Source organism: Peromyscus eremicus, chromosome 8b (genome assembly GCF_949786415.1).
Source record: "Peromyscus eremicus chromosome 8b, PerEre_H2_v1, whole genome shotgun sequence".
NCBI lineage: Eukaryota > Metazoa > Chordata > Mammalia > Rodentia > Cricetidae > Peromyscus > Peromyscus eremicus.
This window is the reverse complement of record NC_081424.1, coordinates 18,669,758-18,695,852: the sequence shown is the minus strand read 5'-3', so window position 1 is coordinate 18,695,852 and position 26,095 is coordinate 18,669,758. Positions and strand designations below refer to the sequence as shown.

Below are 26,095 nucleotides of genomic sequence, written 5' to 3'. Positions count from 1 at the left end.
CAATGCTCACATCTCTTCATGGAAGGCATGTTCTGAAGTGGCAGCATTAGTATGACTGGGAGGCAGAAGCTTTGGCTCCTTGACATCCTGAGTTGTCCCTGGCACAGTCAAAATCACAGTTTCCACAAATCCTCAGGAAAAGCAACCACTACCCAGGAGACTGGGCACCAAGAATTAGATGCTCTAATTGGAATTATTTAACTTGACAGTGTGACTAAAGCCTCTCAGAAGACAGAAAGTAAAACCAGATGTGAGCAGGGCAGTGGTGGCACACGCCTTTAATCCCAGCACTCGGGAGGCAGAGCCAGGTGGATCTCTGTGAGTTTGAGGCCAGCCTGGTCTACAGAGCAAGATCCAGGATAGGCATCAAAACTACACAGAGAAATCCTGTCTCAAAAAATTTAAAAAAAAAAAAAGCCAGATGTGAGGATGCACATCTGTAATTCCAGCACTTGAGAGGCAAAGGCAGGATGATCAGAAATCCAAGATCATCCAAGGCTACACGGAGAGTTGATAACCATCCTGGGCTATATTAGAGTCTGAATTTTAAAAAAAAGGAAAAGAAAAAGGCTGGAAACCTTAGTCAATGATTAGAAAGAAATTAATAAATAATGATACAGGCATTTGATGAAGTATTTGCTTATAAATATAGGAAAGTTTCCCCTAAGGGCACAATATCTACATATATGTGTATGTGTAATAATATTTCATTTTTTAAAAAAGTTAGATATTGGCCAAACTGATAAAAATACTATATCTAATATAGGACATTTCTACTCATGTTTTCTTGTACCTAAACTTTTCTATAAAGTTTATACCTAAACTTCTAAACAAAAAAAAAGTTGCAAACCGAATTATGGGAATCCAGTTACAGGGCGAACTTCTCACTTGCCCAGCAAGCAGGGGCTCAACGAGAGTTCAGGGGCTGGCTGATTTGGCATAGTTTATTACAACTAGTATACACACAAAATCATGTAAACTCCATAAAGCAAATGGTTTATCCTCCACTCTAACCAAACAGATAGTCTGCCATGACCCTTCAGCACCCTATTTCAGCGCAGATATAATTCATAGAAAATGACAATCACACAAATAGGGTCACAATACAGTTTTTAAGGAAAGGATTGGGTTGTTTTGTTTTGTCCATATTTTCTATTAACAAACAAGACACATAACTTTTTCCTCCTTGGCCGAAGAGGTTAAATCCCCCAGTTATTTCACAAAGCCAACTCAGGGAGAACAACACTGAACATGAGGTACAGCCGAGACCTGGGCTACTCTACAAGTATAATCACATATTTAGGAGAAAACAGCTTTGTTACACCACCAGCTCAGTTACCAGCCCGCCACTGGAAATCTCTACTTAGACGTGCGTAAGAACACATTTCAAATAACGTTTGTTTTCCAGGGATAATGGAAGCCGCCGACATGCACTATTTCTGGAGGAAGTTGTAAGAAGTAGGCCTTCTGAGCTCAGCTACATTATAAATCTGGGGTTTAGAAATACCTGACAGTCCCCCAGCCACAGCTGTTCTGCACCTTCATTACAAGTTGGGGAGAGAGAGAAAGCGTGGATTGCCTTGAGTCTCAGCACCCTGGAATGGCAGATTTGCTTATGAACACTGTGCAGTAAGACCAGGCCCTTTCCTTAGAGAATGAGGTCCCTCAGGGTACAGCTGGGTCCCACCCAGGCCCCAGGACCCTGGGCTGCCCTCACTCTCAAGAAGAGCCGAAGGAAGCAGGATGCTGAGGTGGTGTGCTTGCTTGCATAAATCTACGGCCATGAAAGTGAACAATCACCTACCCCCGTGTGCTTTTCATATTTCAAGTAATTTCATTTCTTCCAGGAGAAGGAATGTCAAAAAATGCTTTTAGTTTATCAAAAAGGACATGAGCCACCACAACCAGACAGGGTTTTTTTTAAACAGACCTGCTGCTATCAGTGTCAGATAATCAAACACACTGAGAAACATGAACATGTACTACCAATTCTCTGCAAGTCCCGAGTTTTCTCCTTAACCCCGGGGTAGAAAACAACCACAAACCCCCTTCCTTTAATTCACGTTAAGTACGGCTGTACAAATTGCACATTTTACAGCACAGCATCACAGTGAGAGAAGTGAGGAAAGTCTCCTCAGTCTAGCGCAACAGAAACCAACCGGGTCTGCTGGAAGGGCGGGAACAAAACCAGCTAGCTGCCCAGTTCTGTAAACAGTGAGTGAGGTTGTCTCTAGGATCCTGAAGAGTCACACGCACACGCACACACTCCTTCCAGTGACTCACAGCAGGGCACGCTCAGTACCACGGCGGGTTTCTTTCACATTGGGTTCACAAAAGCGCAGTCACGGCCATCTGGTTGAGGGGTGCAAGACCGTTTCTGGGTGCTGAATAACCATCGTCCACCCCAGGAGTCACCTGCAACTGAGGGGAGGGGTCTCTGCTGTCCATGATGCTACTGGCAGCGGGCTTGTCGTAGCCACCACCCGCAGGCTTGGGGCTTGCTGGCCTCTGGTAGCCTTGGCTCTGGGCGGCCCCTGCGGCAGGGGGATACCCTCCGGAGGAAAGGGAGTGTTTGTGAGTGGGCCTGGGCCCGGGGACTCGGTAACCATCCTGCGTGGAGAAGGTGTGGGCTCGTAAGAGGTGCCGCTCCACGATGGGCGTGGCGTACTCCGGCTCCGAGTGCGTCAAGGGCAACGCGTACTCGTGGCGGCCCAGGCGGTGGGGACAGTCGTAGTGGCCGCTGGCCTCAGCGCTCACCTTGGCCTCCTCGGTGTCTGTGTCCATGGGCCGGAAGGTGGAGCCCTTTCTTGTGACTGTTCCAGTGCCAATCATGAGAGGCTGCTGATAATCTGAAACCAGACAAGCGTCATTAGTGCACCAGCCGACAGGAGGGCGAGTCAGCGGGTCGCAGAGTAGACTTTCCTCCCTTCCGCTCAGCTCTCCACCGGGTGACTAAAGAGTCTCAGGCTGCACGAGACAGAGGAAATGCAAGTCAGATGCTGCAGCTGGGGCTTAAACTACCATACTGCCTGCTTCAGGAAGCCGCAAAGGGCCACTGAACCTTGGAGACAGGAGCCATTCCGTTAGGGGGGAAATGTTTTGTAAAGGAGAGGCATTTATTTATGTATTTATAGACAGGGTCTTATTATGTAACCCCAACTAGATGAGAATCTGTGATCCTCTTGCCTCAGCCTCTGGTGTGCTGGGATTACAGGTGTGCAACTTCATGCCCAGTTTAGGGGTGACTTTTAATTATTTATTTGAGGTGGGGTCTCATGTAGTCCAGGCTGGCTTTTTAATTTGTTACATTGGTGGAGAACAACCTTGAACTCAGGCTCCTCCTGGGATACCTCCCAGGTGCTGGGATTACAGGTGTCGGCCATTGGGCCCAGCTAGGAGTGACTTCCAAAGTAGCCTTTGTAAAGTTTGGACGTGGACGTAACACAAAAAGGAGGGTGTGATGACCAATGTGACCAAGTCTTTGTGCCAACCTGACTACATCTAGAATTAATAAAATAAAACCCAAACGGCTGGGCACACCTGTGAGGGATTTTCTTTCTTAGTGAAATTAAATCATTTGACGTGGGAAGACCCACTTCTAATCTGGATCTTCGAGGTGGGAAGATCCACCTTTGACCCGGTCCACACCTTCTGCTGGCAGCCTAGACAAAGGACACGGAAGAAGGAAACTTGGCTTTCTCTTTGCCTGCCTGCTCTCACTAGCAAGTCCATTCCTTCGCTGGCATTAGAGCCTACTTCTTCAGGAGTCCGGTGTGTACTGAAGGCCAGCTGAAGACCCTCATGGACTGGACAACTACTGGGTTCTTGGACTTCCCATTGGTAGACAGCCACTGTTGGACTAGCTGGACCACAGCCTGTAAGACATTCTAATAAGTCTTTTCCCTACACACACACACACACTTTTTCTATAGGTTCTGTTACTCCGGCGAACCCTGACTAATCCAGAGGAGAAGAAACAACTATGAAGACAGTCTGATGTGGCAAGAGAATTAAGCACACTTCTGCTATAATGAAGGATCTTAGCCTTCCCGCTGTCCTGTTTCCTGTCTCGCACAAGCAGAACCTCCTAAGAGCACTGTCCCTGGGGTATGACACTCACCGGCCATGTCACTGGTGATAAGATCCAGCTTTTGTGTCATCTCCTTCTCGTTGTCATAGCTGATGGTAAATTCGGTCGACTGATGCCTAGCAAAGGGATATTTAATCTGCTTCCAACAGCCTGGAACAAAGAGAAGATGAAACAGTGCATCAGACATGTAACTCACATACCCCATGTGTTCTCCATGTATCCGAAGTCAGTCTCTTGCAGGATGTTGATAAACCCATGGCCATAGCTCGTCAGTTGTGTGTGCTGAGCATGATACGGTGAGATGAACCATTCAATATGTATCCACTGATGGCTTTGTTTATTTATTTACTTTTTTTGAAATAGGGTCTCTTTACATAGCTGTGGCTGTCCTGGAACTCATTATGTAGACCAGGTTTGAACTCACAGAGATCTACCTGCTTCTGTCTCCTGAGTGCTAGAATTAAAGGCTTGTGCCACCACCATGCCCAGCTCCCACGGATGGTGTTAAATGGATTTGTGGACTGGAAAGGTAGTCCAGTGGTTAAGAACACAGACTGCTCTTCCAGGACTCTGCTTTGATTGCTATAACCCACATGGCAGCTCACAACCATCTGTAACTCCAGTCCCAGGGGATTCAGCACCCTCTTGTGGACTCCATGGGCACCCAGCGTGGAGGTAGTACACAGACATACATGCAGACAGGCAAAACACCCATACACATAAAAATGGGTGTAGCCTCCAAGCTCTGGAGCCATCTGGGCCCAGTTTTCCATCATTCACATAAAGACTCGTACCCAGAGACAACACAGCTGCTGTTTAGACTTGGTCTGTTCTCAGCATCTTCAGGCCTTCACTGTATTTTCTGGGAATGGATCAGGCACGGATCATGTGTTTGTTCTGGAGAATTCTTAGGACACAGGTCAGTGGTATTCACCTATAATCCCAGCACTAAGGATGCCAAGGCAGGAGGATTGCTGGGAGCTCCAGGCCAGCCTGGGCTTTATAGTGAATTCAAAGTTAAGCCTGGCCTACACACTGAGACACTATCTCAAGGACACAGAAAACTACCAATGGAAGAAACAAAAAGCAGACACAGCAGTGAGTTAGCTGTGGTCTAAGAAATACTGGAAGATGTCAGGTCTATTTGCACAGTCCTATAATCTTACGCTACTCAGGAGGCTCAGGCAGGAAGGAAGAAAAAGTTCCAAGGCCTGCCTGAGCTACAAAGTGAGTTCAAGACTGGCCTAGGAAACTTAGTGAGACCCTATCTAAAATGAAAAGTGAAAAGCTGTGTGTGTGTGGGGGGGGGGGGAGGTGTCACTCAATGGTAGAGCTCTTGTCTACCACCGTTGAATCCTGTTGTGCAAAACAGAGGTCTGAAAACACTTCATGCGTGAATTTTTTTTAATTATCGTGATTATTATTGACCAGTGTATGTAGTGTGTGTGTGTGCCTGTGCCGTGGTATGTGCAGAGGTCAGAGGACAGCTTTCTGGAGTCGGTCTCTTCTTCTACCATTATGTGGGTTCAGGGATCAAATCTGGCTATCTCACTAGTCCTGTCTGTCTTTGCTTACTGTGTTTGATGCTAAGACTAGACCCCAGGCCAAGCACATGCTCAGTTCACTGGCAGGGCTGCAGTCACGTCTCCTTGATGACAGACAGTGTATGCAGCAATCTAATCTTCAGTACACATACAGAAATGAAGAGTATAAACGGGAGGGGGCTCGTGCTAAATACAGATCTGCCGGCATAAACACTCTGAAGGACAAGACAGACTAGACACAGTAAATTTCTTCATTGTGGCTTTGCTCATTCCAATGTGATGGAACTTATCTTTATAAAAAAAATATAGTAGATTCCTCTTACCTACAGTTTATTTTCCAAAAACAAAGGAACCATGATCCATAAGTACTAAATGGAAAAATTCCATTAGTAATTCATATTTTAAACCGCATGCTGTTCTTAGAAGAAGAATAAATTCTTGTGCAATGCTGCCTGTGTGTGACCCTACCCCCCAGTCTGGTGTATCCACTCACTATACACTACTCTAGGGTGATGGTCAATTTGACAGACTCTAGATTTACCTGGGGAACGGGTGTCTGGTGGGGGGATTATCTCGACTGCATTAGCTGAGGTGGGGATCCCCACCCAACATGATGGGACCAAGCCCTGCCTGGGATCCTGAACGGTAACTGGAGAGGGAGAACTGGGCGGCGGCTTGCATTCACCCCTCTGTGCTCTCCCATCGTGGATGCAATGTAACCAGTTCGCTTCCAGTTCCTGCTATCTCTCCTTCCCACCATGATGGACTGTACCTTGAATGGTGAATGTAAACAACTCCTATCCTTTAAATTGCGCTTTTTAAAGATTATTTTATCACAGCAACAGGGAAAGAAACTAAAACACGCCCGTTCAGGCACTTTACTTGATGATGCACCCACAGGAAAATGGTGATACTGGCCATTCTATTTCAGTACATTATAACTGTCCTATTCCATCATGATTTAGCTGCTTGTTAATCTCTCACTGTCTAATATATAAACTACACTCTATCAGAGCTATGCATGTCAAAACTTTCTACATCTATTATTTAGTTCTATCTACAGTCTTGAGCAACCACTGGTGTCTTGGAACATAGTGCCCACAGATAAACCACAGATAAAGGGGCTTACAGGATACGGAACCCAGGGCCCTGCACACGTTAGGCAGGGATTCTACCACTAAGCTTATCACTAGTCCTACAAATGCACTGCATTAACGGACCTTGCCCCTTTCCTTAAAGACAGAATAAAACTGTAGATGGAGGTTTTAACCAACCTGTTTTCTGAGCCTCAGCTGACACATACGGATTTCCTTTCTTCTTCCTCCTATTAAGACAAAAAGTCCTACTAAATATTCACAAGCCAACCTGTCCACCTTGTCTCTTCCTATAATATGAATATCAGAATAGTACTTACCTCATAGGGTGTTCTGAAGACTGAACTAGACGCTAACATACGCTTACAAAGCCATGTGTACATATAGGATCATATGTAAATATAGCTTATAATTAAGGTCACAATATTTTCATTTATACTAATTTTATTTTGTGTACTAGAAAGCAATGTATTATTATTTGATTTTCTCAATGGCTCAGGAAACCAATAAAATCCTTAAGTAATCTGTAATGGTCACTTTTATATACTATTTTCTATAAGGTACAAATTATAGGTGCCTTTAAAAGCAATGAACATTATCAGTTATGCTGAATGTGTAGAATGATTCGGCATTCTACTCATACTAATGTACATTTTTATAAGTTCTAAAGCTGTTTAAAATGGAAAAAGAGAACGTGAGAATATTTTCTACATTGGTTTAAATCCAACTTGTAACGTTTGTCATAATAATAAAAATGGTATCTGAGGGTTATAGAAAAGATCCAGCACCCATCACGGTGACTGTCTTTGTTCTGCACATGAAAAAACAGCCACAGCAGACAGTGCTGGGTTGTTTGGGGACGTGGGTGGGAATGGAACCCAGGCCCCGGGTCCTCTTCCTTAACAACCTCTGCATGGGTGGGAGAAAGAAGGAGACTTCAAAAGGAGCATGTCAGCTCCCAGATGTTGACTCCAGCAGGGCTCACGTGGGAAGCCTTTATCAAAGCTTCTACGCGATGAGAACTGCTTAGAACGTAGCATTGGATATTTCTGTGCCAACACCAGGACCCAACTTATTTTTAAAATATAAACTAACACTTCGTCTCTAAAGAAGTCATGCTGCTTCTTTAATACACATTTACCAGAGGTGGGAACTTTTGGGATTTATGAATGTGTTGGTATTGTCGACTTGATGGGATTTAGCCTGGCCATGGGAGAACACCTCTGGGTTTGTCTATGAGGGTGTCTATGAGCCTAGGAAGGTTTGACTGAGATAGGAAGACCCACCCTAATTGGGGGTGGAACCATTCCACAGGCTGGGGGCTCAGATTAAAAGAAAAGGAGAAAGAGCCAGGCGGCAGCATTCATCTCTTTGACACCTGCCTGCAGGAGGGATGTGACAGCTACTTCACGCTCTTGCCGCCATGCCTTCCCCAGCACAACAGACTGTGTGTCTGCAAACTGTGAGCCAAAACCCGTCCTTAGGCTGTTAGGGTGATGAGAGAGGTCAGCTAATACACTGTTTATACATGTAATTAGAGAAGAAATGAAAGAGTGTCAATTCACATACTTTCTGAAAACTGCGAAGACACCCATTCCAGCCAGAAGGAAGACAGCGAGGATCACGGATGGAACAATCACGGTGGTGATATTCATTCCTGGAATGAGAAAGCCACCTTGTTACAACACAAATCACCTAGAAGCAAAACTCAAGGTCGTCGAAAAGTGCTTCAGCGCTGGGTGCAGCGGGGAGGGGGGGGGGGGGGGGGGGGGGGGGGGCAGGAGGATCTCTGTGGGTTTCAGGCCAGCCAAGGATACACACAGAGACCCTGTCTCAAAAAGCCCCCAAGTAAAACTCAATAAGCAAAACTGCTTTCTGCACAGGGAAAATGACTATGCTCGGCCTTTACGGTGTGACAAAGTAAAAGGGGATGACGTACACTCTGAGCCGAGTCTAGAAAAATAAAATTGTTCCTCCATCGAGAAGGGCAATTTTCGATGCTCCCAGGACAAGCCTCTTGCCGGCTTCACGTTAATTCCCCACATCAGGATTAGACAGCTGGAGGAGAAGCTGCATGCAGGGCTCCCTGCAAAGCTCTCACAGTTTCCACAGCTTGGGGGAGGTTTGACAGGTAACTGTCACTAAGGCTGGGGAGCCAAGGGCTCTCATTGTCAGAGCTGTGGCTTCCCTGAAGAGGAAATGCAGCCTGACATCCTCAAGTAGCATTTCAGTCGGCTACTGAAAACTCCGCCACGCTTCTCTACTACTCTTTGTATGCCTCCATGAAGAGGCAAGCCTGTCCCCGAACAGGCCCCCCTGGCTGTGGAAACTGTAAACAATGGAGGATATCACTCTGCACCTTTCCTTGTGATCCTTGGGGAGAAAATAAAGGACAATCGGAAGTAAAAAATGCTAGCATGGCACGGTGGCGCACGCCTTTGACTCCAGCACCGGAGAGGCAGAGGCAGGCGGATCTCTGTGAGTTCAAGCCCAGCCTGGTTTACGTAGCTCATGCCAGGCCACCTAAGGTTACATAATGAGACCCTGTCTCAAAAAACCAACAACCAAAGTAGCAATGTATAGTTCATGAACAAGAGGTTAAAAAAAAAAAAAAAAAGACTTAGGTGGATATAAAATACAGGTAAATTCCAGTGCTGTCATTCATAAGAGTAAAATTTCAGGAAAATCTAACAACTTAAATATTGTGGAGGGGAATGGTTAATTTATGGTATATCCACATACAGTAATTTAGAAAATACTCATAACTCAAAGTTAAATGAAAAATGTATAGTATGAAATAGTATGTTACTGCTTATTATGATGTGTGTGTACATACACATGTTTACTACTCTTTGTTTTTTTCAGAGTGGGTTTCATGTAGCCCAGGCTGGCTACAAACCCGAGGATGATCTTGAACTCCTGATACTTTTGCCTCTACCTTGAGGTAGGTCACATGCCTAGCAAAGATCAGACCCAGCACCGCCTGTTCAGCTGGAACCTCCAGCTCACCCTTGCATGATCCAAAAGCCCCATTCCTCCCTCCCTCTCTCTCTCTCTCTCTCTCTCTCTCTCTCTCTCTCTCTCTCTTTCTCCTCTCTCTCTCTCTCTCTCTCTCTCTCTCTTTCTCCTCTCTCTCTCTCTCTCTCTCTCTCTCTCTCTCTCTCTCTCTCTCCCTCCCTCCCTCCCTCCCTCCCTCCCTCCCCAAACTCTGCCTGCTCAGAGAATCTCCAACAAAGAAAAGGCGCCCAAAAGCCCAGTTCCACATTCCTGGCAACTTCCTCTCCTGTTGCCACCAGCAGCCCAAGTCCCCGCCTAAGCATTCCAGCTTTGACAATACTGGGCACAAACCCAGCTTGTGGTGGACATGTCATCATCCCTCCCCTACAGGCTATATAATCTCCCTGCTTTAGTTCGGGCGCGTGGCTTCTCCTGCCTCGATCTCTGGGATAGGAGAACCCACCCGGGAGTTGCTGTGCTGAAATAAACCTGATCTTCTACTTTTTCAATTAGGCTTGATGTGGCTTATTACGTCGGCCGAGAAACCTATTATCTGGGTACAGAACACCGATCACCACCCAAGGATAAAAATATAATAAAATAAAACAGAAAATTCTTCAAGTCCATAACCTGTGCAGGACTAAATTCCCCCAGAAGACTCTGAAACAGTAATGATCCTTACCGGTGGAGGTAAACAGGAAACGCTTTTCCGACAGGGAACCACTGAAATAAAGACAAACAGAGGCACGTGAGTCGCTTCATTAGATGTTGGAGCCGAGCACAGCACTGCCCTTGTTGGGTTCACAGACCCACCACCACCACCCCAGGCAGTGAGGATCACAATCCATCCAGCTTTCCACTTTCATTTTCATCAGTGTCTTGCAGATAACCTAAGCCAGAAACTGTCATAAGTAAATTTAAAAAACAAAAAACTGGTGACAAAGGCCAGACTCAGAGACATGACCTTTCCTAACAGTATGGGTTAATTGTACAAACTGCATTCAACTGTGACATTCTCACACACGTACACAAGGTTACTTTGACTGTATTTAATCCCCATCACCCTCATTCCAAACTCTCCATGGCCTCCCCAACCTAAAGAGTCACCTACCCTAGCGTGCTTTCTATTAATTACTGGGACAAACACCATCTGGAAGGGGGGCAGGTTTATTCCATGTTCTAACTCTTAGATCACGCCCCATCACCCAGGGAGGCCAAGGCAGGAACTCCAGACAGAAACCTGCAGGCAAGAACTGAAGTAGAGGAACGCTGCTCACTGGCTGGCTCGGCCTGCTTTCTTACACAACCTGCCCAGGGCTGGCACCACCCAGGACACTGGGCACTGCCACATCAGTCATCAAGTGAGAAAATACCCCAGTCTCACCCACAAACCAACTTAACAGAGGCAAGTCTTTAACTGAGGCCCCCTCTCCCAGATGACCCCGGCTCCTGTCACAGAAAACCCGAGCAGCCCAGCCCCCTTCTGCTTTGCGGCTGTTAACCTTAAGCTCTTGTTATATAGCCCAGGCCTTCCTAGATCTCACCATGGTAGCCTAAGCTAACCTTAAACTTGCTGCAACCCTCCTGCCCTAGGCCCCCTAGGTCTGGTATTAGAGGCATGCACCATACCACACCCAGATATTATATTAATCTAGATTCTGCACATGAGAGAAAAATATGATGATGTTTATCTTCCCGGGTCTGGCTTTTCTTGCTTAATGTGATGATCTCTGGTTCCATTCTCCTGCAAATGTCCCAAGTTTATCCTGAACAAAACCTCTTTTGTGTGGACATGCAGGTAGGTATCTTTGTGATGTGCTGGTAAAAGTCCTTTGGTTTTATGCCCAGACATAACTGGGTCTTATGGTAGTTTTTTTTTTTTTTTTTTTTTTTTTAAGATTTATTTTATGTATATATGAGTGCTCTGTCTGTATATACACCTTTGCACCAGAAGAGGGCACCAGATCTCATTAGAGATAGTTGTGAGCCACCACGTGGTTGCTGGGAACTGAACTCAGGACCTCTGGAAGAGCAGCCAGTGCTCTTAACCTCTGAGCCATCTCTTCAACCCCCTTGTTTTTAGTTTTTTAAGGAACCTCCACACTGGGATGAGAACTCAGCTCTTGTGACCCTCTGGGAAAGGAACGTTCTATTGGGAATAAATTTAGAATTTATCAAGAGCTCCCCTTTTGTCTGATATTTCCATTTTCTTTCTCCTAATGTCCCAAACTAAGAACTCCATTGGAAATGTGCCCCCCCCCCCCACACACACACCCTGAAAGGTCACATCAACCACGTGCTACAACACAAACACCTATGTCTGCCTGCGCTCCCGGGAGGCACTAAAACATTCCCTTTGATTTTGTTGTTGTCAATCGGAGAGAGTAAGTACAGAAAGGATAACTTTTGAACATGAAGATACGAGTCTCGTGAGATGGCTCAGCTGATAATGGGCTCTCTGAAACCCACGCCTCCTACAAGCTGCCCTCTGACCTCCACATGAATGCTATGGCATCTATGTGCATGCGCGCCACACACATGCACGCCGCGCACAATTTTAAAATGCAGTAAGGTATTTTTATAAAAGGTGAAGACCTGAGGGAGGGTTTGGTAACAGCTCTCTGCCTGGCTTCCTTCCCTTATCAGCTGGCCTCGAATGTGCATTTCCCTCTGTCTAACCAAATGGGGCAAAGTCACACGAAGAGCAGACAAACCTTCTCCTTAAAAGCCACCACCCAGGGGAGGGCAGGGCTCTGGGGCACCACCACGAGGTGAACGAATCCCACCAAATTACAGGGATAGGAAGCCTCCCTCTGGGCTCCAGAGATAGACAGTCTGCAACAACTTCAGGTAAACACAAAGGAAGGCTTTCCCTTCGGACGGTCAGCGCCTCCTCCTTGGGATGAGATCAGTCCCTCTTCCTGATTCCATTCTGGTCTCCTCAGAGGGAGGAAGTGGCCTGACCCCCGGATGAATCCCAGCAGAGTCTGGATATGTACTTTAGGGACCCCTTCTTCCTCAGCTGCAGCGCTTCCTTCTCTGTTTTCTTCCTGAACACCAAACAATCGTGTGTGGGAACCGAAGTTCAACGACCGAATGAATGTACGGTGTTTCCCCAAGGGCGCGACATCACAGATAAAAACAGCTGCTCCCTGAAGATTTGGGATCTAAACAAGTAGAGGAGACTGGCTTAGCATGCAGTCGACTCCCTGCTCAGAACAAGGATCTGGGAGAAATCACGAGGGCTAGGAGGAAGTACAGCCCTTGGCATAATTCTGGACTTTCTACTCCTACCAAACCCAAAACAAGACAACTTGTTCAAATAACGACATGCTATACTGCCAACTTCCTACAAGCCGCCAATCATTTCCATTTATGTACCTCTTTGGCATGTAAATTTAAACTGTGACATGAAAATTACATTTATGCATTAGGTCTAATTGCTACCTGGGTGACTGAGAGAATGAAACCTACCTTTAAGTCCACCATTTTAATGTTTTTCTTCAAAAGTAAAACAAAACCCAGGCAGTCCACATTAAACTTGGTCACCCTGCTTGCTTTTAAATGAAGCATTCAGACATTTACAAAAACAGGCCAAGCATGTGAAGCCAAGTCTAGGCGAGAGAGCCTCAGGTCTTCCGAAAGAGCGCCCAAGCTTCAACAGACACACGGAGGAAACCCCCAAAAGTCAAAGATCAGGCAGGCTGAATAGTTAAAGGTTTACAGCACAATGTTTAAACAATCAGATCTATCACAAGCAGGATATAAAATTTAATGTTCCAAGGTTTGAGACAGATATAAATCTAAAAATATATGTACGGGCTGGGGAGATGGCTCAGTAGTTAAGAGCACTGGTTGCTCTTCCAGAGGACCTGGGTTCAATTCGCAGGACCCAACTGGTGGCTCACAGTCAATCTGTAACTGACTTCTGACCTCTTTGGGCCATGAGGCATGCATATAGTGCAAATATATGCATGCAAGCAAAACACTCATACATATAAAAATGGGATAAAAATCGTAAGTATGTATAGTATATGCATACACATATGTATTAGTTGGGTGTGGTAGTACACACCTTTAATCTCAACACTCAATTGTTACAAAGGCAAACAGATATCTCTGAGTCTGAGACCAGCTTGGTCTATACAACAAGCTCCAAGCCAGGCAGAGCTATGCAGGGAAACTGTCAGGGGGAAAAAAAAAAAAGGCAGAAAAGAAAAAGTGTATATGTGGTATAACTTTATTTATTTTAGTGTTGACATCAGCTTCTAGAAGCATCCTGCTGAGCATGCTGGTGCATGCCCTTGACCCTAAAGCTCAAGAAGAGGAAACAGAATTCAAGATCAGGCTGGCAAACAGCAAGCTGCAGGCTAGCCTGGACTGAGACCCTTTCTTGAAACAAAACAAAAAAATTATCTCTGAGAAACATACTGCTTCATTGTTAAAACCCTACCTGGAAAAGGAGGGCGAATGGGATCTCATGGCGGTCGGAGCACCGAACCCAAGCCTCTGGTGCTGTGTGCAGCACACACCCTGTCCTCAGTGGACACTCTTTCGTGCATCACACCCAGCAGGGCTTGCATTGTCTGCCAAGGTCTTAGATCAGAATGCCTCCACCAGTAACCTACTCCACTACTCCAGGTGTGAAATCGGTTTTTTCTTTCTCCTCAGCCACCTGCCAGCCAGCCTGCTGGCTACCAACACACAAGCCAGCAGCCATCTCCACTCCTCTGCAGCGTCGTTCCTCAGTCTTTGACTCTGTCCCCCACCAGGCTGCACTCCTCCCTTTCGCCATATCCATGACTGGTCTCGTTCATAAAGGTCACATAACCAACTTCTCTCCTATCCCCAGGTCTCCGTCCAAACCCCACTCCCAGGAGCCTGGGCTACGCCCCCTGCCTGGAAAAGGATTTTAGACCCAGTTTTTACTTGTAACCTCTGAAGTGTTTTTTTGTTTTTCCTTCAAAAATGTAGAATGCATTTTTCTGAAAAGGTAACCCATGAGGTCAGGATTTCTATTTGACCCACACATTTGTTAAACTATATTTATGGACCTGCTCAAAATGACATCGGACTCGTCAAACTCATGCTAACTCGGGAACCTATCTATTACTGATAATGTGATCCTCTACCCAGGTTTTCTGACACAGGGTCTAGATATATACAACCCAGGCTGGCCAGGAATTTGCAATCCTGCTTCAACCTCCCACATGCTGGAACACCATACAGTCCTGTAATAAGATTTCTACCCAGCAAGATAGCCACACTCTTATGAGGGTTGTCTTCGTCAGAGTTACTACTGCTGTGATCCAACACCATGACGGAGAAGCAAGTTGGGGAAGAAAGGGTTTATTTGGCTTACAATTCCATATCATAGTTCCCCTCTGAAGGCAGTCAGGACAAAAACTCAAGCAAGCAGGGCTGGAACCTGGAGGCAGGAGCTGATGAAAAAGGCCATGGAGGGGTGCCGCTTACCGGCTTGCTAAGTCTGCTTTCTAATAGAACCCAGAACTACCAGCCCAGGCAAGGCTCTACCCACAATGGAATGGGAGCTCCCATATCAACTACTAGTTAAGAAAACGCCCCAAAGGCATGCCTATAGTGCTGTCTTATGGAAACATTTTCTTAACTGACGCTCCCTCCTCTCATATGACTTTAGCTTGTGTCCAGTTGACATAAAACCAGCCAGCACAAAGACAGAACAGTCTTGAGCTTTCTGTGTGCAAGACAGGTCTGGGTGCTGGTGAGTGGCTGGGAGGTCAAGTACTTGTTTAGCATGCACAGGGCTCTGGGTTCGATCTTCAGCACTGAATAAACTGGGTGTAGACCTGTAACCCCAGAACTGTGGCAGTAGAGGCAGAAGGATCAAGTGTTCAGAGTCAGCAGAAAACAATTACTAGAAAGGGGACTAGTGTAAAATCGTAAGGCTAGAGACCGCCACACAGAGTGGAGCGACAGAAGATACTCGTGAATCCCAAAGAGTGTGCAGTTTCTGTCTGAGCCTCATCCTTGGGACTAAAACTGTGGAAGCTTGTCCAAAACACAATTACAGTAAAACCTTTCCAGGGGCAGACAGAGAACATGGAAGAGGGGGGAGTGAGAGGGCCTGGGGGAGGGGGGGATCTGGAGTTCCCAAGAGCACATCTTCCTCACTAACTATCCATCTACAGGGAGCTCCCTCTTCCACCACTCACCACTGCCCTCTCATGTGTGTGGGCACCCACACTTCGGAGCAGCCTACAATCACTTCAACACAGCCCTGAGTGTCTCCTAAACTCTAAGGAAGTGCGAATGTACGCAGCAAAGCTTTGTTTGAAATCAATTTCCATACCCACCCCCATGAAACACATAATAAAAGCCATTGCTATTTTTTGTTTATTTATTGCTGCCTTTTCTACTCCTCAAGAAAACAGTCTCTAGAAATCTTTGGGTCAGGGAGGACTCTGTAGTTCTATCAATATTTATTTCCATTTCCTGTCTTCTTCAGTATTAGATACAATTGGAGATAACCAGTAATTTGCTGAAAGAACCCGAAAGTGAAAAGCATTAATTCTCTCCCACAGGTGCAGCTGGGCGTGGAAATGCTCACACCAGGGCTCAGGCCATTTTAACTTCAATGCTGGCACAACCAGGATGTCATTTACCGCTACATTTATTTTTCACATAAAGACTATAATCGCTGTTGAAATTCTCGAACATTTTTAAAGATTTATTTATTTTATTTTTTAAGTGATGAATGAAAAGGAGAAATAAAAAGGAAAGGAAAGGACATGACTGTTCCTAGGTAGGGTGGAGGAGAAAGTTTACTGTAGATAAAGGGGTATAGGTATAGGAAGGGATGTCTGGGAGAGTGCAGAGTGGACATGACCAGGCTGAGCTGGGCCGTGTGGGGAGAGGGGGAGGGGAAAGGAGAGGAGAGAGAGGCAAACCAGTTAACAGTATCCAGGAGGCCAAAGATATACGGGGAAGGGTAACCAAAACATCTGGTTTATATAGGGAAGAGCCTCTGGGGGAAGGGCAGTCCAGCCCCTGGGCTGGAGAGTTCAGGATAGAGGGCAGGGTATATTCCAGCCACACCCTGTAACAGGTAGGGACTGAGGGATGCTGGGAGAACCTGGCACCCAGGTCCAGCTTTCACAGTGTTAAACAGGCACTTCAGCTCAGTCCAGCGTTTGAAACTTAACAGTGTATAAGTGCTTTGCCTTAATGCACATATGTGGACCACGTACATGCCTGGGCCCAAAGAAGTCAGATACCCTAGAGGTCATCGGATACCCTAGAACTGAATCATGGATGGCTGGGAGCTACCATTGTGGGAACTGAACTCCGGTCCTCCAGTAGAGAAGCAAGTGCTCTTGATTGCTAAGCCATCCTCCTATAGCCTCATCACAGATACTTTCACAGCTGACTACCACTTGGCATCACATCCTGCTGCCCTTTCAAAAACCGTCAGCTGATTAATTACGGCCTCAGGGCTTTCTCCTCTCGGAACGCAAGCCAAGTACTTACTGCCGGGAGAGTACACCATTGGCCAGGACTCCTTCATAATGACTGACGCCTTTGCTCTGCAGCAGGTTGATGTGGCCACCTAGTTCATCGGCGATGATCCCCGCGTGGATGGCAGCTTTGCACAGTAAAGAGGTCTGAAACAGAGTGACACCCTCATTCAGCACTCACTGAGGAACACATTGGAAACAAAGCTGCAGTTGGCTACTTTTGTTTGTTTGAGTTTTTGTCTTGTTTTGCTTTTTTAGAGACAGGCTCTCACTATTTAGCCCTGGCTGTCCTAGAACTCACTCTGTAGACGAGGCCGGCCTTAAACTCAGTGATCTGCCTGCCTCTGCCTCTGCCTCTGGAGTGTTGGGATTAGAGGCGCACCCACTGAATTTTCTATATTTGCTTGCTTAGTCATTTACAGTGGTTGCCCCGCCCCCGTGAATAATGCCTCTCTCCATGGCCATAACCTCATGGAAACTCCTAGCTGACAATCTGAACTGAGTCAAGGCGCTTGCCTTGTTCTGCCGCAATTAATGAGGCCCTGCCAACTGCCACGCATGTTAGTGAAGCCGCAAGGATTCCTCAGCGCATCAAGAGCAATTTCAGACTAGTGGAGCCGAAGAACCCACCTGCCAAACTGCTCACTATGCTCATGAGCAAATAAAGCGGTGGCTATTTCAAGCCACTGGGTTCTGGGTGGATGGTTAAGCACAAAACAATAACGGAGCTAATCTCTTAGACTCGGTTTACAAGACAGACAGTCCCAGGCACAGTGGACAGCAAGCTATGTACTAGTCAAGAAAGTGAGCCTTCTGTACCACAGTTTCATATTAATGCAGTGAGTTGGTACGGTGTCAAAACCAAGATGGCTGACAGCCACTATATGTGAAATGATTAAAAACAAACAAACAAACAAACAAACAAACAAAAACAGCATTCATTTATTTCATTTTCTGAATCCTTTCATTGAGTCCAAAGCCTGTGACAGCTGGGCCACCGCGGCTCACGGGAGCCTTCAGGCAGCTGTTTAGACACAGGCAGCAAAAGCAAGAGCAACAGACTGGCTTGATTAAGACAGGTTCGGGGCGGCGCTGGCTCTGAAGGGAAGTTAAAGAATGACAAGGAACTGTGGGGTGATCAGGTCCAAAGGTCCCCAGGAACAGATGTGGGTGGGAAGGTGGTAGACAGACATTCGGCTTAAGAAGACAGTCCTAAATACAGTCGAGCTGCGTGCTCTACATCTGCCCTGCAGCTAATACTAAAACCAGGAGGACAGAGGGTCACGACCCTGGGTCTCAATCACTGGACTGGACTGTGTTCACGACAGCACCGATTCCCTGATTCTCAAAGGAAAACGTTTCCCCAACTCTATGTTACAGCACTTGGAGAAGCAAGGAGATAGATGGTATTTGGAACCAATTACTTTGGAGTTGCAACACCACCAAGGAATTCGGTGTTTTTTTGTTTGTTTGTTTTTTAATAAGAGACTGCATATTTCCCACCTGAGATTTGGCAAAGGAAGTCAGTTCTGCAGCAACTGACCTCATTGTCATAAATAGACTGTATGACAAAAAGAAGCAGAGACCCATGCGGGTGACATCTTCCACTTTGGAAACAAAGTCAGACCTAGAAGGAGGGAAAAGGATGATGCTCCTTAGTAGAGACCCCCTCCTGCATCTGAAAAAAACTTTCCCCGAATCTGCCTTCATTAGCAAGTGTTCTTCACGGTGAAGAGAGCCAGCAACTCAGGAGGACCAGAGCTGAAGGCAATTTCCAGCTCCACATGGGGATCAGCCTGGACTATATGCAACTCTGTCTGGGCAAACCAGAAACAGGGCTGGGGGAACGGCTCAGCGGGTAAGGCACTTGCTGTGCCAGTGTGAGGACGTGAGCCCTCCAATGCCTAGACACATATAAAGCCAGACACAACAGTGCCTGTAATCCCAGCATTCCTAGGGTGAGAAGGGAGGCAGAAACAGAGGATGCCTGGAAAGTCAGCTAGAGCGGCATACTGGGGCAAACAGGAGACTGTTCGAATAAGGTGGAAGGCAAGGACAGACATCTGGGGTTGTTCGTTGTTCTCTGACCTCCACATGCGCATTGTGACACACACACACACACACACACACACACACACACACACACACACAAACTGGTGGAAGGGCTGAGGAGATGCTCTTTCAGAAGACCCACAGTTGATTCCCAGCACCTAGCAACCATTTGTAACTCCAGTTCCAGGGGATCGATCCTAAGTCCTCTTCTAGTCTCTGCAGACACTGTACTCACGTGGTACACAGACATCTATGTAAGCAAAACATCCATGCACATAAAAGCTTTTTTTTTTTATCTCAAAAAAGTAAATACTAAAATGTGGGTGGGAAAATGGTGAGGGGATAGCTCAGTAGAGGTCAATCCCCAAGACCCAAGTGGCAGAAGCAGGGGACCAATGCTTGTCAGTGTCTTCTGACCTCGACACTCATGCTGTGTTGTGTGACTCCAATGGCCCCCACAGGCTCATACATTTGAGTATTTGGTCTGCAGTGGGTGGAACTGTTTGGGAAGGATTAGGAGGTATGGCCTTGATAAAGGAGGTGTGTCACGGGGCAGGGCTTTGGGGTTTCAAGGGCCAAGTCATTCCTAGCTAGAGCTTTCTGCGTCATTGTTGTTGGCTCAACATATGAACTCTTAGCTACCATGCCTGCTGCCTGCCACCATACTCCCAGCCATGATGGTCATGAACTATAAGAAAACCCCAATTTAATGCTTTCTTTTCTAAGTTGCTTTGGTCATGATGTCTTTTCACAGCAATAGAAAACTAAGACATCCCACCCACAATAAAGGAATGCAATGTAATTATTTTAAAAGGGACTATGTAGCACAGCGGTAGAGCACTTGCCCAGCATGTACAAGGCCTAAGTTCAATTCTCAGTCCCATCTGCAAAAAATAAATGCATAAATAGATGATAAATAACTAAATAAAATTTTAAAGAAAAGATAATGCAGGGCTGGAGAGATGGCTCAGTGGTTAAGAGCACTGGCTCCTCTTTCAGAGGTCCTGAGTTCAATTCCCAGCAACCACATTGTGGCTTATAACCATCTCTAGTGGGATCTGATGCCCTCTTCTAGCATAAAGGTGTACATGCAGATAGAGCACTCATAAATAAAATAAATAAATCTGCCTCAGGCGTTGATGGGGGGAAGGCAGGCATCTCTCCCCTGTCCACGATGCCCTAAGACAGATGAGTAATGGGGATAGCTCCCCACACTCACAACTGGGTCACTTACACCTCTGCCAACAGGGTTAGCTGTACTGTGCTGCCCAGATGAGGTGCAGGGTCCTATTTTCTGGTGCTGCAGCTGGTTCGGGGGAGGGACGGCTCCCTCGCCAGCTGGAGGCAGTAGAGGTAAGGGGGAGGGCATCTTTCCCTCATCCTCACCACCACACTGTGGATGAGGGAGGCGGTACCAGCTCTGCCCCTCTCATGCCCTCAAGGCTGGCTCATCTGCACCCCTGTCTATGGGAACAACTCTACTGTGCTGCCCAGGTGAGGCGGAGGGCCCGTTCTCCTGAGTACTGCAGCTGGTGAGGAGTTTCGGCTAGCTCTCATTTGTCTGCTTCCACTAAAAAAGTTTCTGCATGGTAATGCATGCCTATAACCCCAGCATTTGGGAAGTAGAGGCAAGAAAGTCAAGAGTTCAAGGCTAGCCTCAGCTACATATCCAGATTTTAAGGTCAGCCTGGGCTGCATATGTCCCATGGCAAAACAAACAAACAAACAAACAAAAAAACAAAAAAACAAAAAACAAAAACAAAACAAAACAAAAAAACAAATAAACAAAACAAAACCCTTGGCAGCTAGGGATACAGCCCCTGGGAGGAGCGCTTGCTCAGCATGTTCCAGTCCAGGCATCCTGGCTCAACTTTAACCACATTACATGTGTGGAAGTCATTTCTCTGCTCTGGCTTTTCTTCCTAAGTCAACCAGGCAACAACGAGGATAGACTAGATTATCTAGATTATGTGGTATCCACTCTGGACGTCTGCCACCTTCTGGCTCTACCCAGTGCACCCTTTGTAGGATTCACACAGGCTCGTCTGCCTCCCTGTGCCCCAGGATGGAAGCGAGTTAGCAACGGTCTGCTGGGCAGCACTTCCCAATGCCTTGAATCGTTTCTTCCTCAGAATCCTGCCTGGTGATGGATGAACATCTCAGGAGCTATGTTCTCTACAGAGCTCCCAGCGACTGACAGACAGAGGTCAGTGAGCAACACCACCCACCAGGGTAACTGGTCATGAAATATTCTGACTTCCCCCAAGGAAGAATGGAGGAGTCCAATGGTACAGATGCCTGTTAAGGAAAGTTTTAAGTATAGATACATTTCCCCATAATATTTAATGCAGGGCACGGGATACATCTCTAGGGGACAAGTCATCAGATCTGTCCATTAAATCATCACGATTAAAATGACCGGTATTAACCACAATTATTTTCTTATTTAAAAAAAAAAAAGCAATTCCTTATCCTACAATTAAAGCATAATTCATGCTTATGAATGCCCCCGTATCAGTTTAAAAATTGACCTTCATTAAATCTGATTTAAAAAACCAAAAACACTCCCCCTTGAACAACTAATACTTCGATTTTCCAGTTAGTTTTGCTGTACAGGTGCAGCACAGTCAAATGCACACATGATCAAACTACATCACTGGTTTGTGTTAGTGATTTGCCTTAGACAAAATCCATTAACTAAACTGAAACAACGGTGTTACAATTCTTGAAGAAGCAAGGGGAACACACACAGCTCTAGCTCTTGAAGACAGCTTTTTTATTTTTAAACTTATATTTATGTAAAGGTCTGTCTATATTACTTGCACATATTTAGGAAATACGAGAAGTACCCTTGCACTGTCCAGTTGACCTAGGAAGACATGAGGGGTTTGAGTGGGAAGCCAGCCTGGGCTACACAGGGAATTCAGCATCCACCCGAGTGTTAAAACCAAACACTATCTCAAAAGACCAATGAAAGTTCACTTCGCCACAAAGGTCAGCCAAACAGAGTGGCATGAAGACCCACATGACCTTCCAAGCGATCATTAAATCACTCCAGCACTGTAGCATCTCCTTAAACTTCCTCTCAGGAAAAGTCATCTGGTTGTCACAAGTACCGACAATGCTTTAACAAAATAAATATGAAGGTAAACATTTTGGGGACTGGAGAGATGGCTCAGCAGTTAAGAGTGTTTCTTGCTCTGGAAGAATTCAGTTCCCGGCACTCTTGAGCTCCACAGGATCTGACACCCTCTTTTGGGCTCTGAAGGTACTTCTCGTACAAATATGCAAATACATACACATAGATATAAAATTTTAAAAATCTAAAAAAGAGTAAGCATTTAGCTTGCAGTTAATAAAACATGAGCTAAAAAACCAGTAAGGTGCAATAAGAATAAAGCACACAAACTATTAGTCAAATGATGGCAAGATGCAAATTATAAAATACATTCCAGAGCCATACTTGATGGTACATGGCTGCAACCCAAGCTCTAGGGAGACTGAGGCAGGAGAGTTTCAAGCTCAAAGCCAGCCTGCCTGAGCCACACAGGGAAGTGAACATCCACCTACAATACAGAATGAAACACTATCTCAAAAACAAAACAAAACAAAATGAGACAAATTCACCTCCAGTCAATCATGTGGCCTGCTCCTATGTGCTTCATTATAGCTCCTACAGTCTTCATTTCAGCATATTTGAAACATTTCTTTCTATGCAAGTAATATTCTACAGAAATTTTAGGAAATATGAAAAGTCACTCATATTGTCACTACATAGAAAATACTTGTCATTATTCTGTTTTCCCTACTTTTTTTTTTTTTTTTTTGGTGTACATAGGCCTAGTTTCTCACTTTCTCTGCCTAACCAGGAGTATATTTTTATTTTCTTATATCTCTTGAACACTCTTATTTTTGAGATTTAGTATAATGACGTAATTTCCCCCTTCCCTTCCTCCAAACTCTCCCATCCATATACCTTCCCTGCTCCCTCAAATCTGTGGCCTCTTTTTCCATTAACTATTACTGCACGCACATATGTGCGTGTGTCTGTGTGCATCTATATCCTGCTCAGTCTGTGTGTTATTGTGTTTTCAGGACTGATCGTTTGGTATTGGACAACCAGTTGGTGTGCTCTTCCCTGGGGAAGACTCTCCTGCTCTCAGCGTTCCTTAGTTCCTTAGTTTTTGAGTAAGGTTGAGGCCACGTGGGCTCTCCCCTGTCCACTTTGGCACGTCTGTTGTTGTCCCCGTTGGCAGTTTCTGGAACATTTTTTTGAGAACAATGAAGTTGTAAAAATGAATTAGTTAAGGCCCGCCCACAAGATGGTTTAGCAAGTAAAGGTGTCCACTGAGCCACCTCATTTGATACTTAACTTCAGTGGTGGTTTGAACGAGAATGGCCCCCATAGGCTCATTTGAATGTTTGGTCACCAGGGCATGGCACTATTTGAAAGGATTAGGAGGATTAGGAGGATTAGGAGGTGTGGCCTTGTTGGAGGGAGTGTGTCACTGGGGTGGGTTTTGAGGTTTTTCTCTCGGCCTATAGGTCAGGATGTAGGTCTCAACTTCTGCTCCAGTACCATGTGTACCAACAAGCTCCCCAACATGATAATAATGGACTAAGCCTATGAAATTATAAGCAAGCTGCCCCAATTTCACACTTTCTTTTATAAGCGTTGCCTCGGTCATAGTGTGTCTTCACAGCAACAAAACAGTGACTAAAAAAGTTCAATTTCTGGAATCCACACCGTGAACACAAAATCGGCTTCCACAAGTTGTCCTCTGACCTCCACTCATGTCATGGTACACAGTGCCCCCACAACAAAATAAATAATAATAAATGAATTAGTTGATGTATCCTACTGAAAAGCAGATGTATTCCACTATGAGCAAGCTGGAAAGGTGCCAAAGGAAAGCTGCCCCGTGGTCACATCTTAAGAAGCCCGAAGCCCACACTTCTGTTGGCACTGAAAACAGACATACTGTAGATGCCTACATTGTCAGACAATGAGAGAGCGCCCAGAATCTTAAGGACTCAGAAAGACCCTTAAAAGTTTTCCATGATAGCCTCTGAAGATCTCTTCTGTCCCCACCCTACTGGCTCCTTCACTCACACATATTATCACCAACAAAATGCTTGTAACAGCTACATATTTCTCCAGACACCCTATTGCATCCTATGCTGTTTAATGATTCCTTTTATGCAGCTGAAATTGGCATCTCTACGTCTAGCCATTGATCCTACTGCTTGCTGCCTTTTGGGCCACACACAATGAATCAATACCTTTTCTGTAATTATCTCTTCAAGACCATATATTCTCAATGAGCTGTGTAATCCCAGCATTTGGGAGATTACAAATGACAGGAAGACAGAGAGTTCAAGGTCAGCCTGGGCTACATGAGACCCTGTCACAGACAGACAGACAGGCAGACCGACCGACCAACCCACAGACACACTCTTCCTGCAGTCAGAACACTTGCTACTTCAATGGCTCCTCAAGTAATTAGTTTTCCAGATTCTGTTTTCATGATGTACAGGATGCTTTGGTTTTGCAAAGAACCTCCCAAAAAAGACTCATTACACTGAATGTATTTCCTAAGAGGAAGCTGCCACGGAGCCGACTCTAAAATAACCCTCAGGATCTGCTTCCTGGTAATCTCCCTTGTAAAATGCTGAGTGTGTACGAAGCTATGATGTTTTTCTATTAATAACTCCTAGAACCAGGCAAAGAGGCAGGATGTCATCCCTTTTCACTGGAGCCCATGTTAGTAGGAGATACTTTTGCTAGTGATTCTCCCTTGGTGGCTTCAGGGAAGAGTGCAGCCATGTTAAGAAGCACCGGATAAAAAGGATAGCAGCACCAGGCAACATCCAAGAAAGCAAGGTCTTTGGTCCACTGACCCTCAAGTACCCGAATGCGCCCAGCACCACAAGCTTAGGAGCCCAACTGTCACTAGAGGAAAGCAGCTCCAGTTGACACGTCAGCTGTAGCCTTATGAGACCCTGAAGTGGGAACCCACTTGAACCCTGCTCAGACTCTTAATCCACAGAAAATGGGAGACACAGGGCCAGCAAGATGGCTCAGTAGCTAAAGGTACTTGTGGAAAGCCTGCCCACCTGAATTTGATCCCTGGATTCCATCATGGCAAGAAAGAATAAACTCCTGAAATTGTCCTCTGACCTCTGCATAGCAAACATGCATGCACAGGACACACAAGACCCTGACACAGACAGACAGACAGACAGACACACACACACACACACACACACACACACACACACACACACACACGTACGTGGGTGTGGTGGTGCATGTCTCCAATCCCAGCAACTGGGAGGCAGAAGCAGGTAGATCACTGAGTTTGAGGCCAGCCTGGTCTATAGAGAGTTCCAGGCCTGCCAGGGCTACATGGTGAGACTGTCTCTGAACAAGTAAGTGTACAAGTAAGAAAAGACAACTGGAGACAACAGATGTTGCTTCGGCCTTGGTGTGTGCACACTATTATGCAGCGTGCACTATTATGCACTAACAGATACGTGGAAAGCACTAATCAGACTTCTCTAACGAGATGTGCTCTCAGGGGCTGGAGAGATGGCTCAGCGGTGAAGAGCACTGGCTGTTCTTCCAGAGGACCCAGGTTCAATTCCCAGCACCCACAAGGCCGCTCACAACTGTCTGTAACTCCAGTTCCTGGGGATCTGACACCTTCACATCAATGTACATAAAATAAAATTAAAATAAATTATTAAAAAAAAAGAGATGCGCTTTCAAAAATAAATGGCAGCCAAGCATGGCGGTGCACTCCTTTAGTTCCAGCACTC

The 26,095-nt window shown here is 45.9% G+C and overlaps 1 protein-coding gene across 1 annotated transcript in view; it reads right to left on the bottom strand.

Moving 5' to 3' along the window:
- Positions 1 to 926: 926 nt before the first annotated feature.
- Positions 927 to 26,095, bottom strand: part of Dcbld1 (discoidin, CUB and LCCL domain containing 1) — an 80,875-nt gene continuing 55,706 nt past the window's right edge. Inside the window, exons 6-11 of the mRNA XM_059272988.1 lie at positions 17,235 to 17,368; positions 10,408 to 10,448; positions 8,298 to 8,385; positions 6,909 to 6,958; positions 4,121 to 4,240; positions 927 to 2,849 (exon numbers count right to left, since the gene is read on the bottom strand). Of these exons, the coding sequence (XP_059128971.1) occupies positions 2,329 to 2,849; positions 4,121 to 4,240; positions 6,909 to 6,958; positions 8,298 to 8,385; positions 10,408 to 10,448; positions 17,235 to 17,368 (954 nt within the window). The 3' untranslated portion in view covers positions 927 to 2,328. The remainder of the gene's footprint in view (positions 2,850 to 4,120; positions 4,241 to 6,908; positions 6,959 to 8,297; positions 8,386 to 10,407; positions 10,449 to 17,234; positions 17,369 to 26,095) is intronic.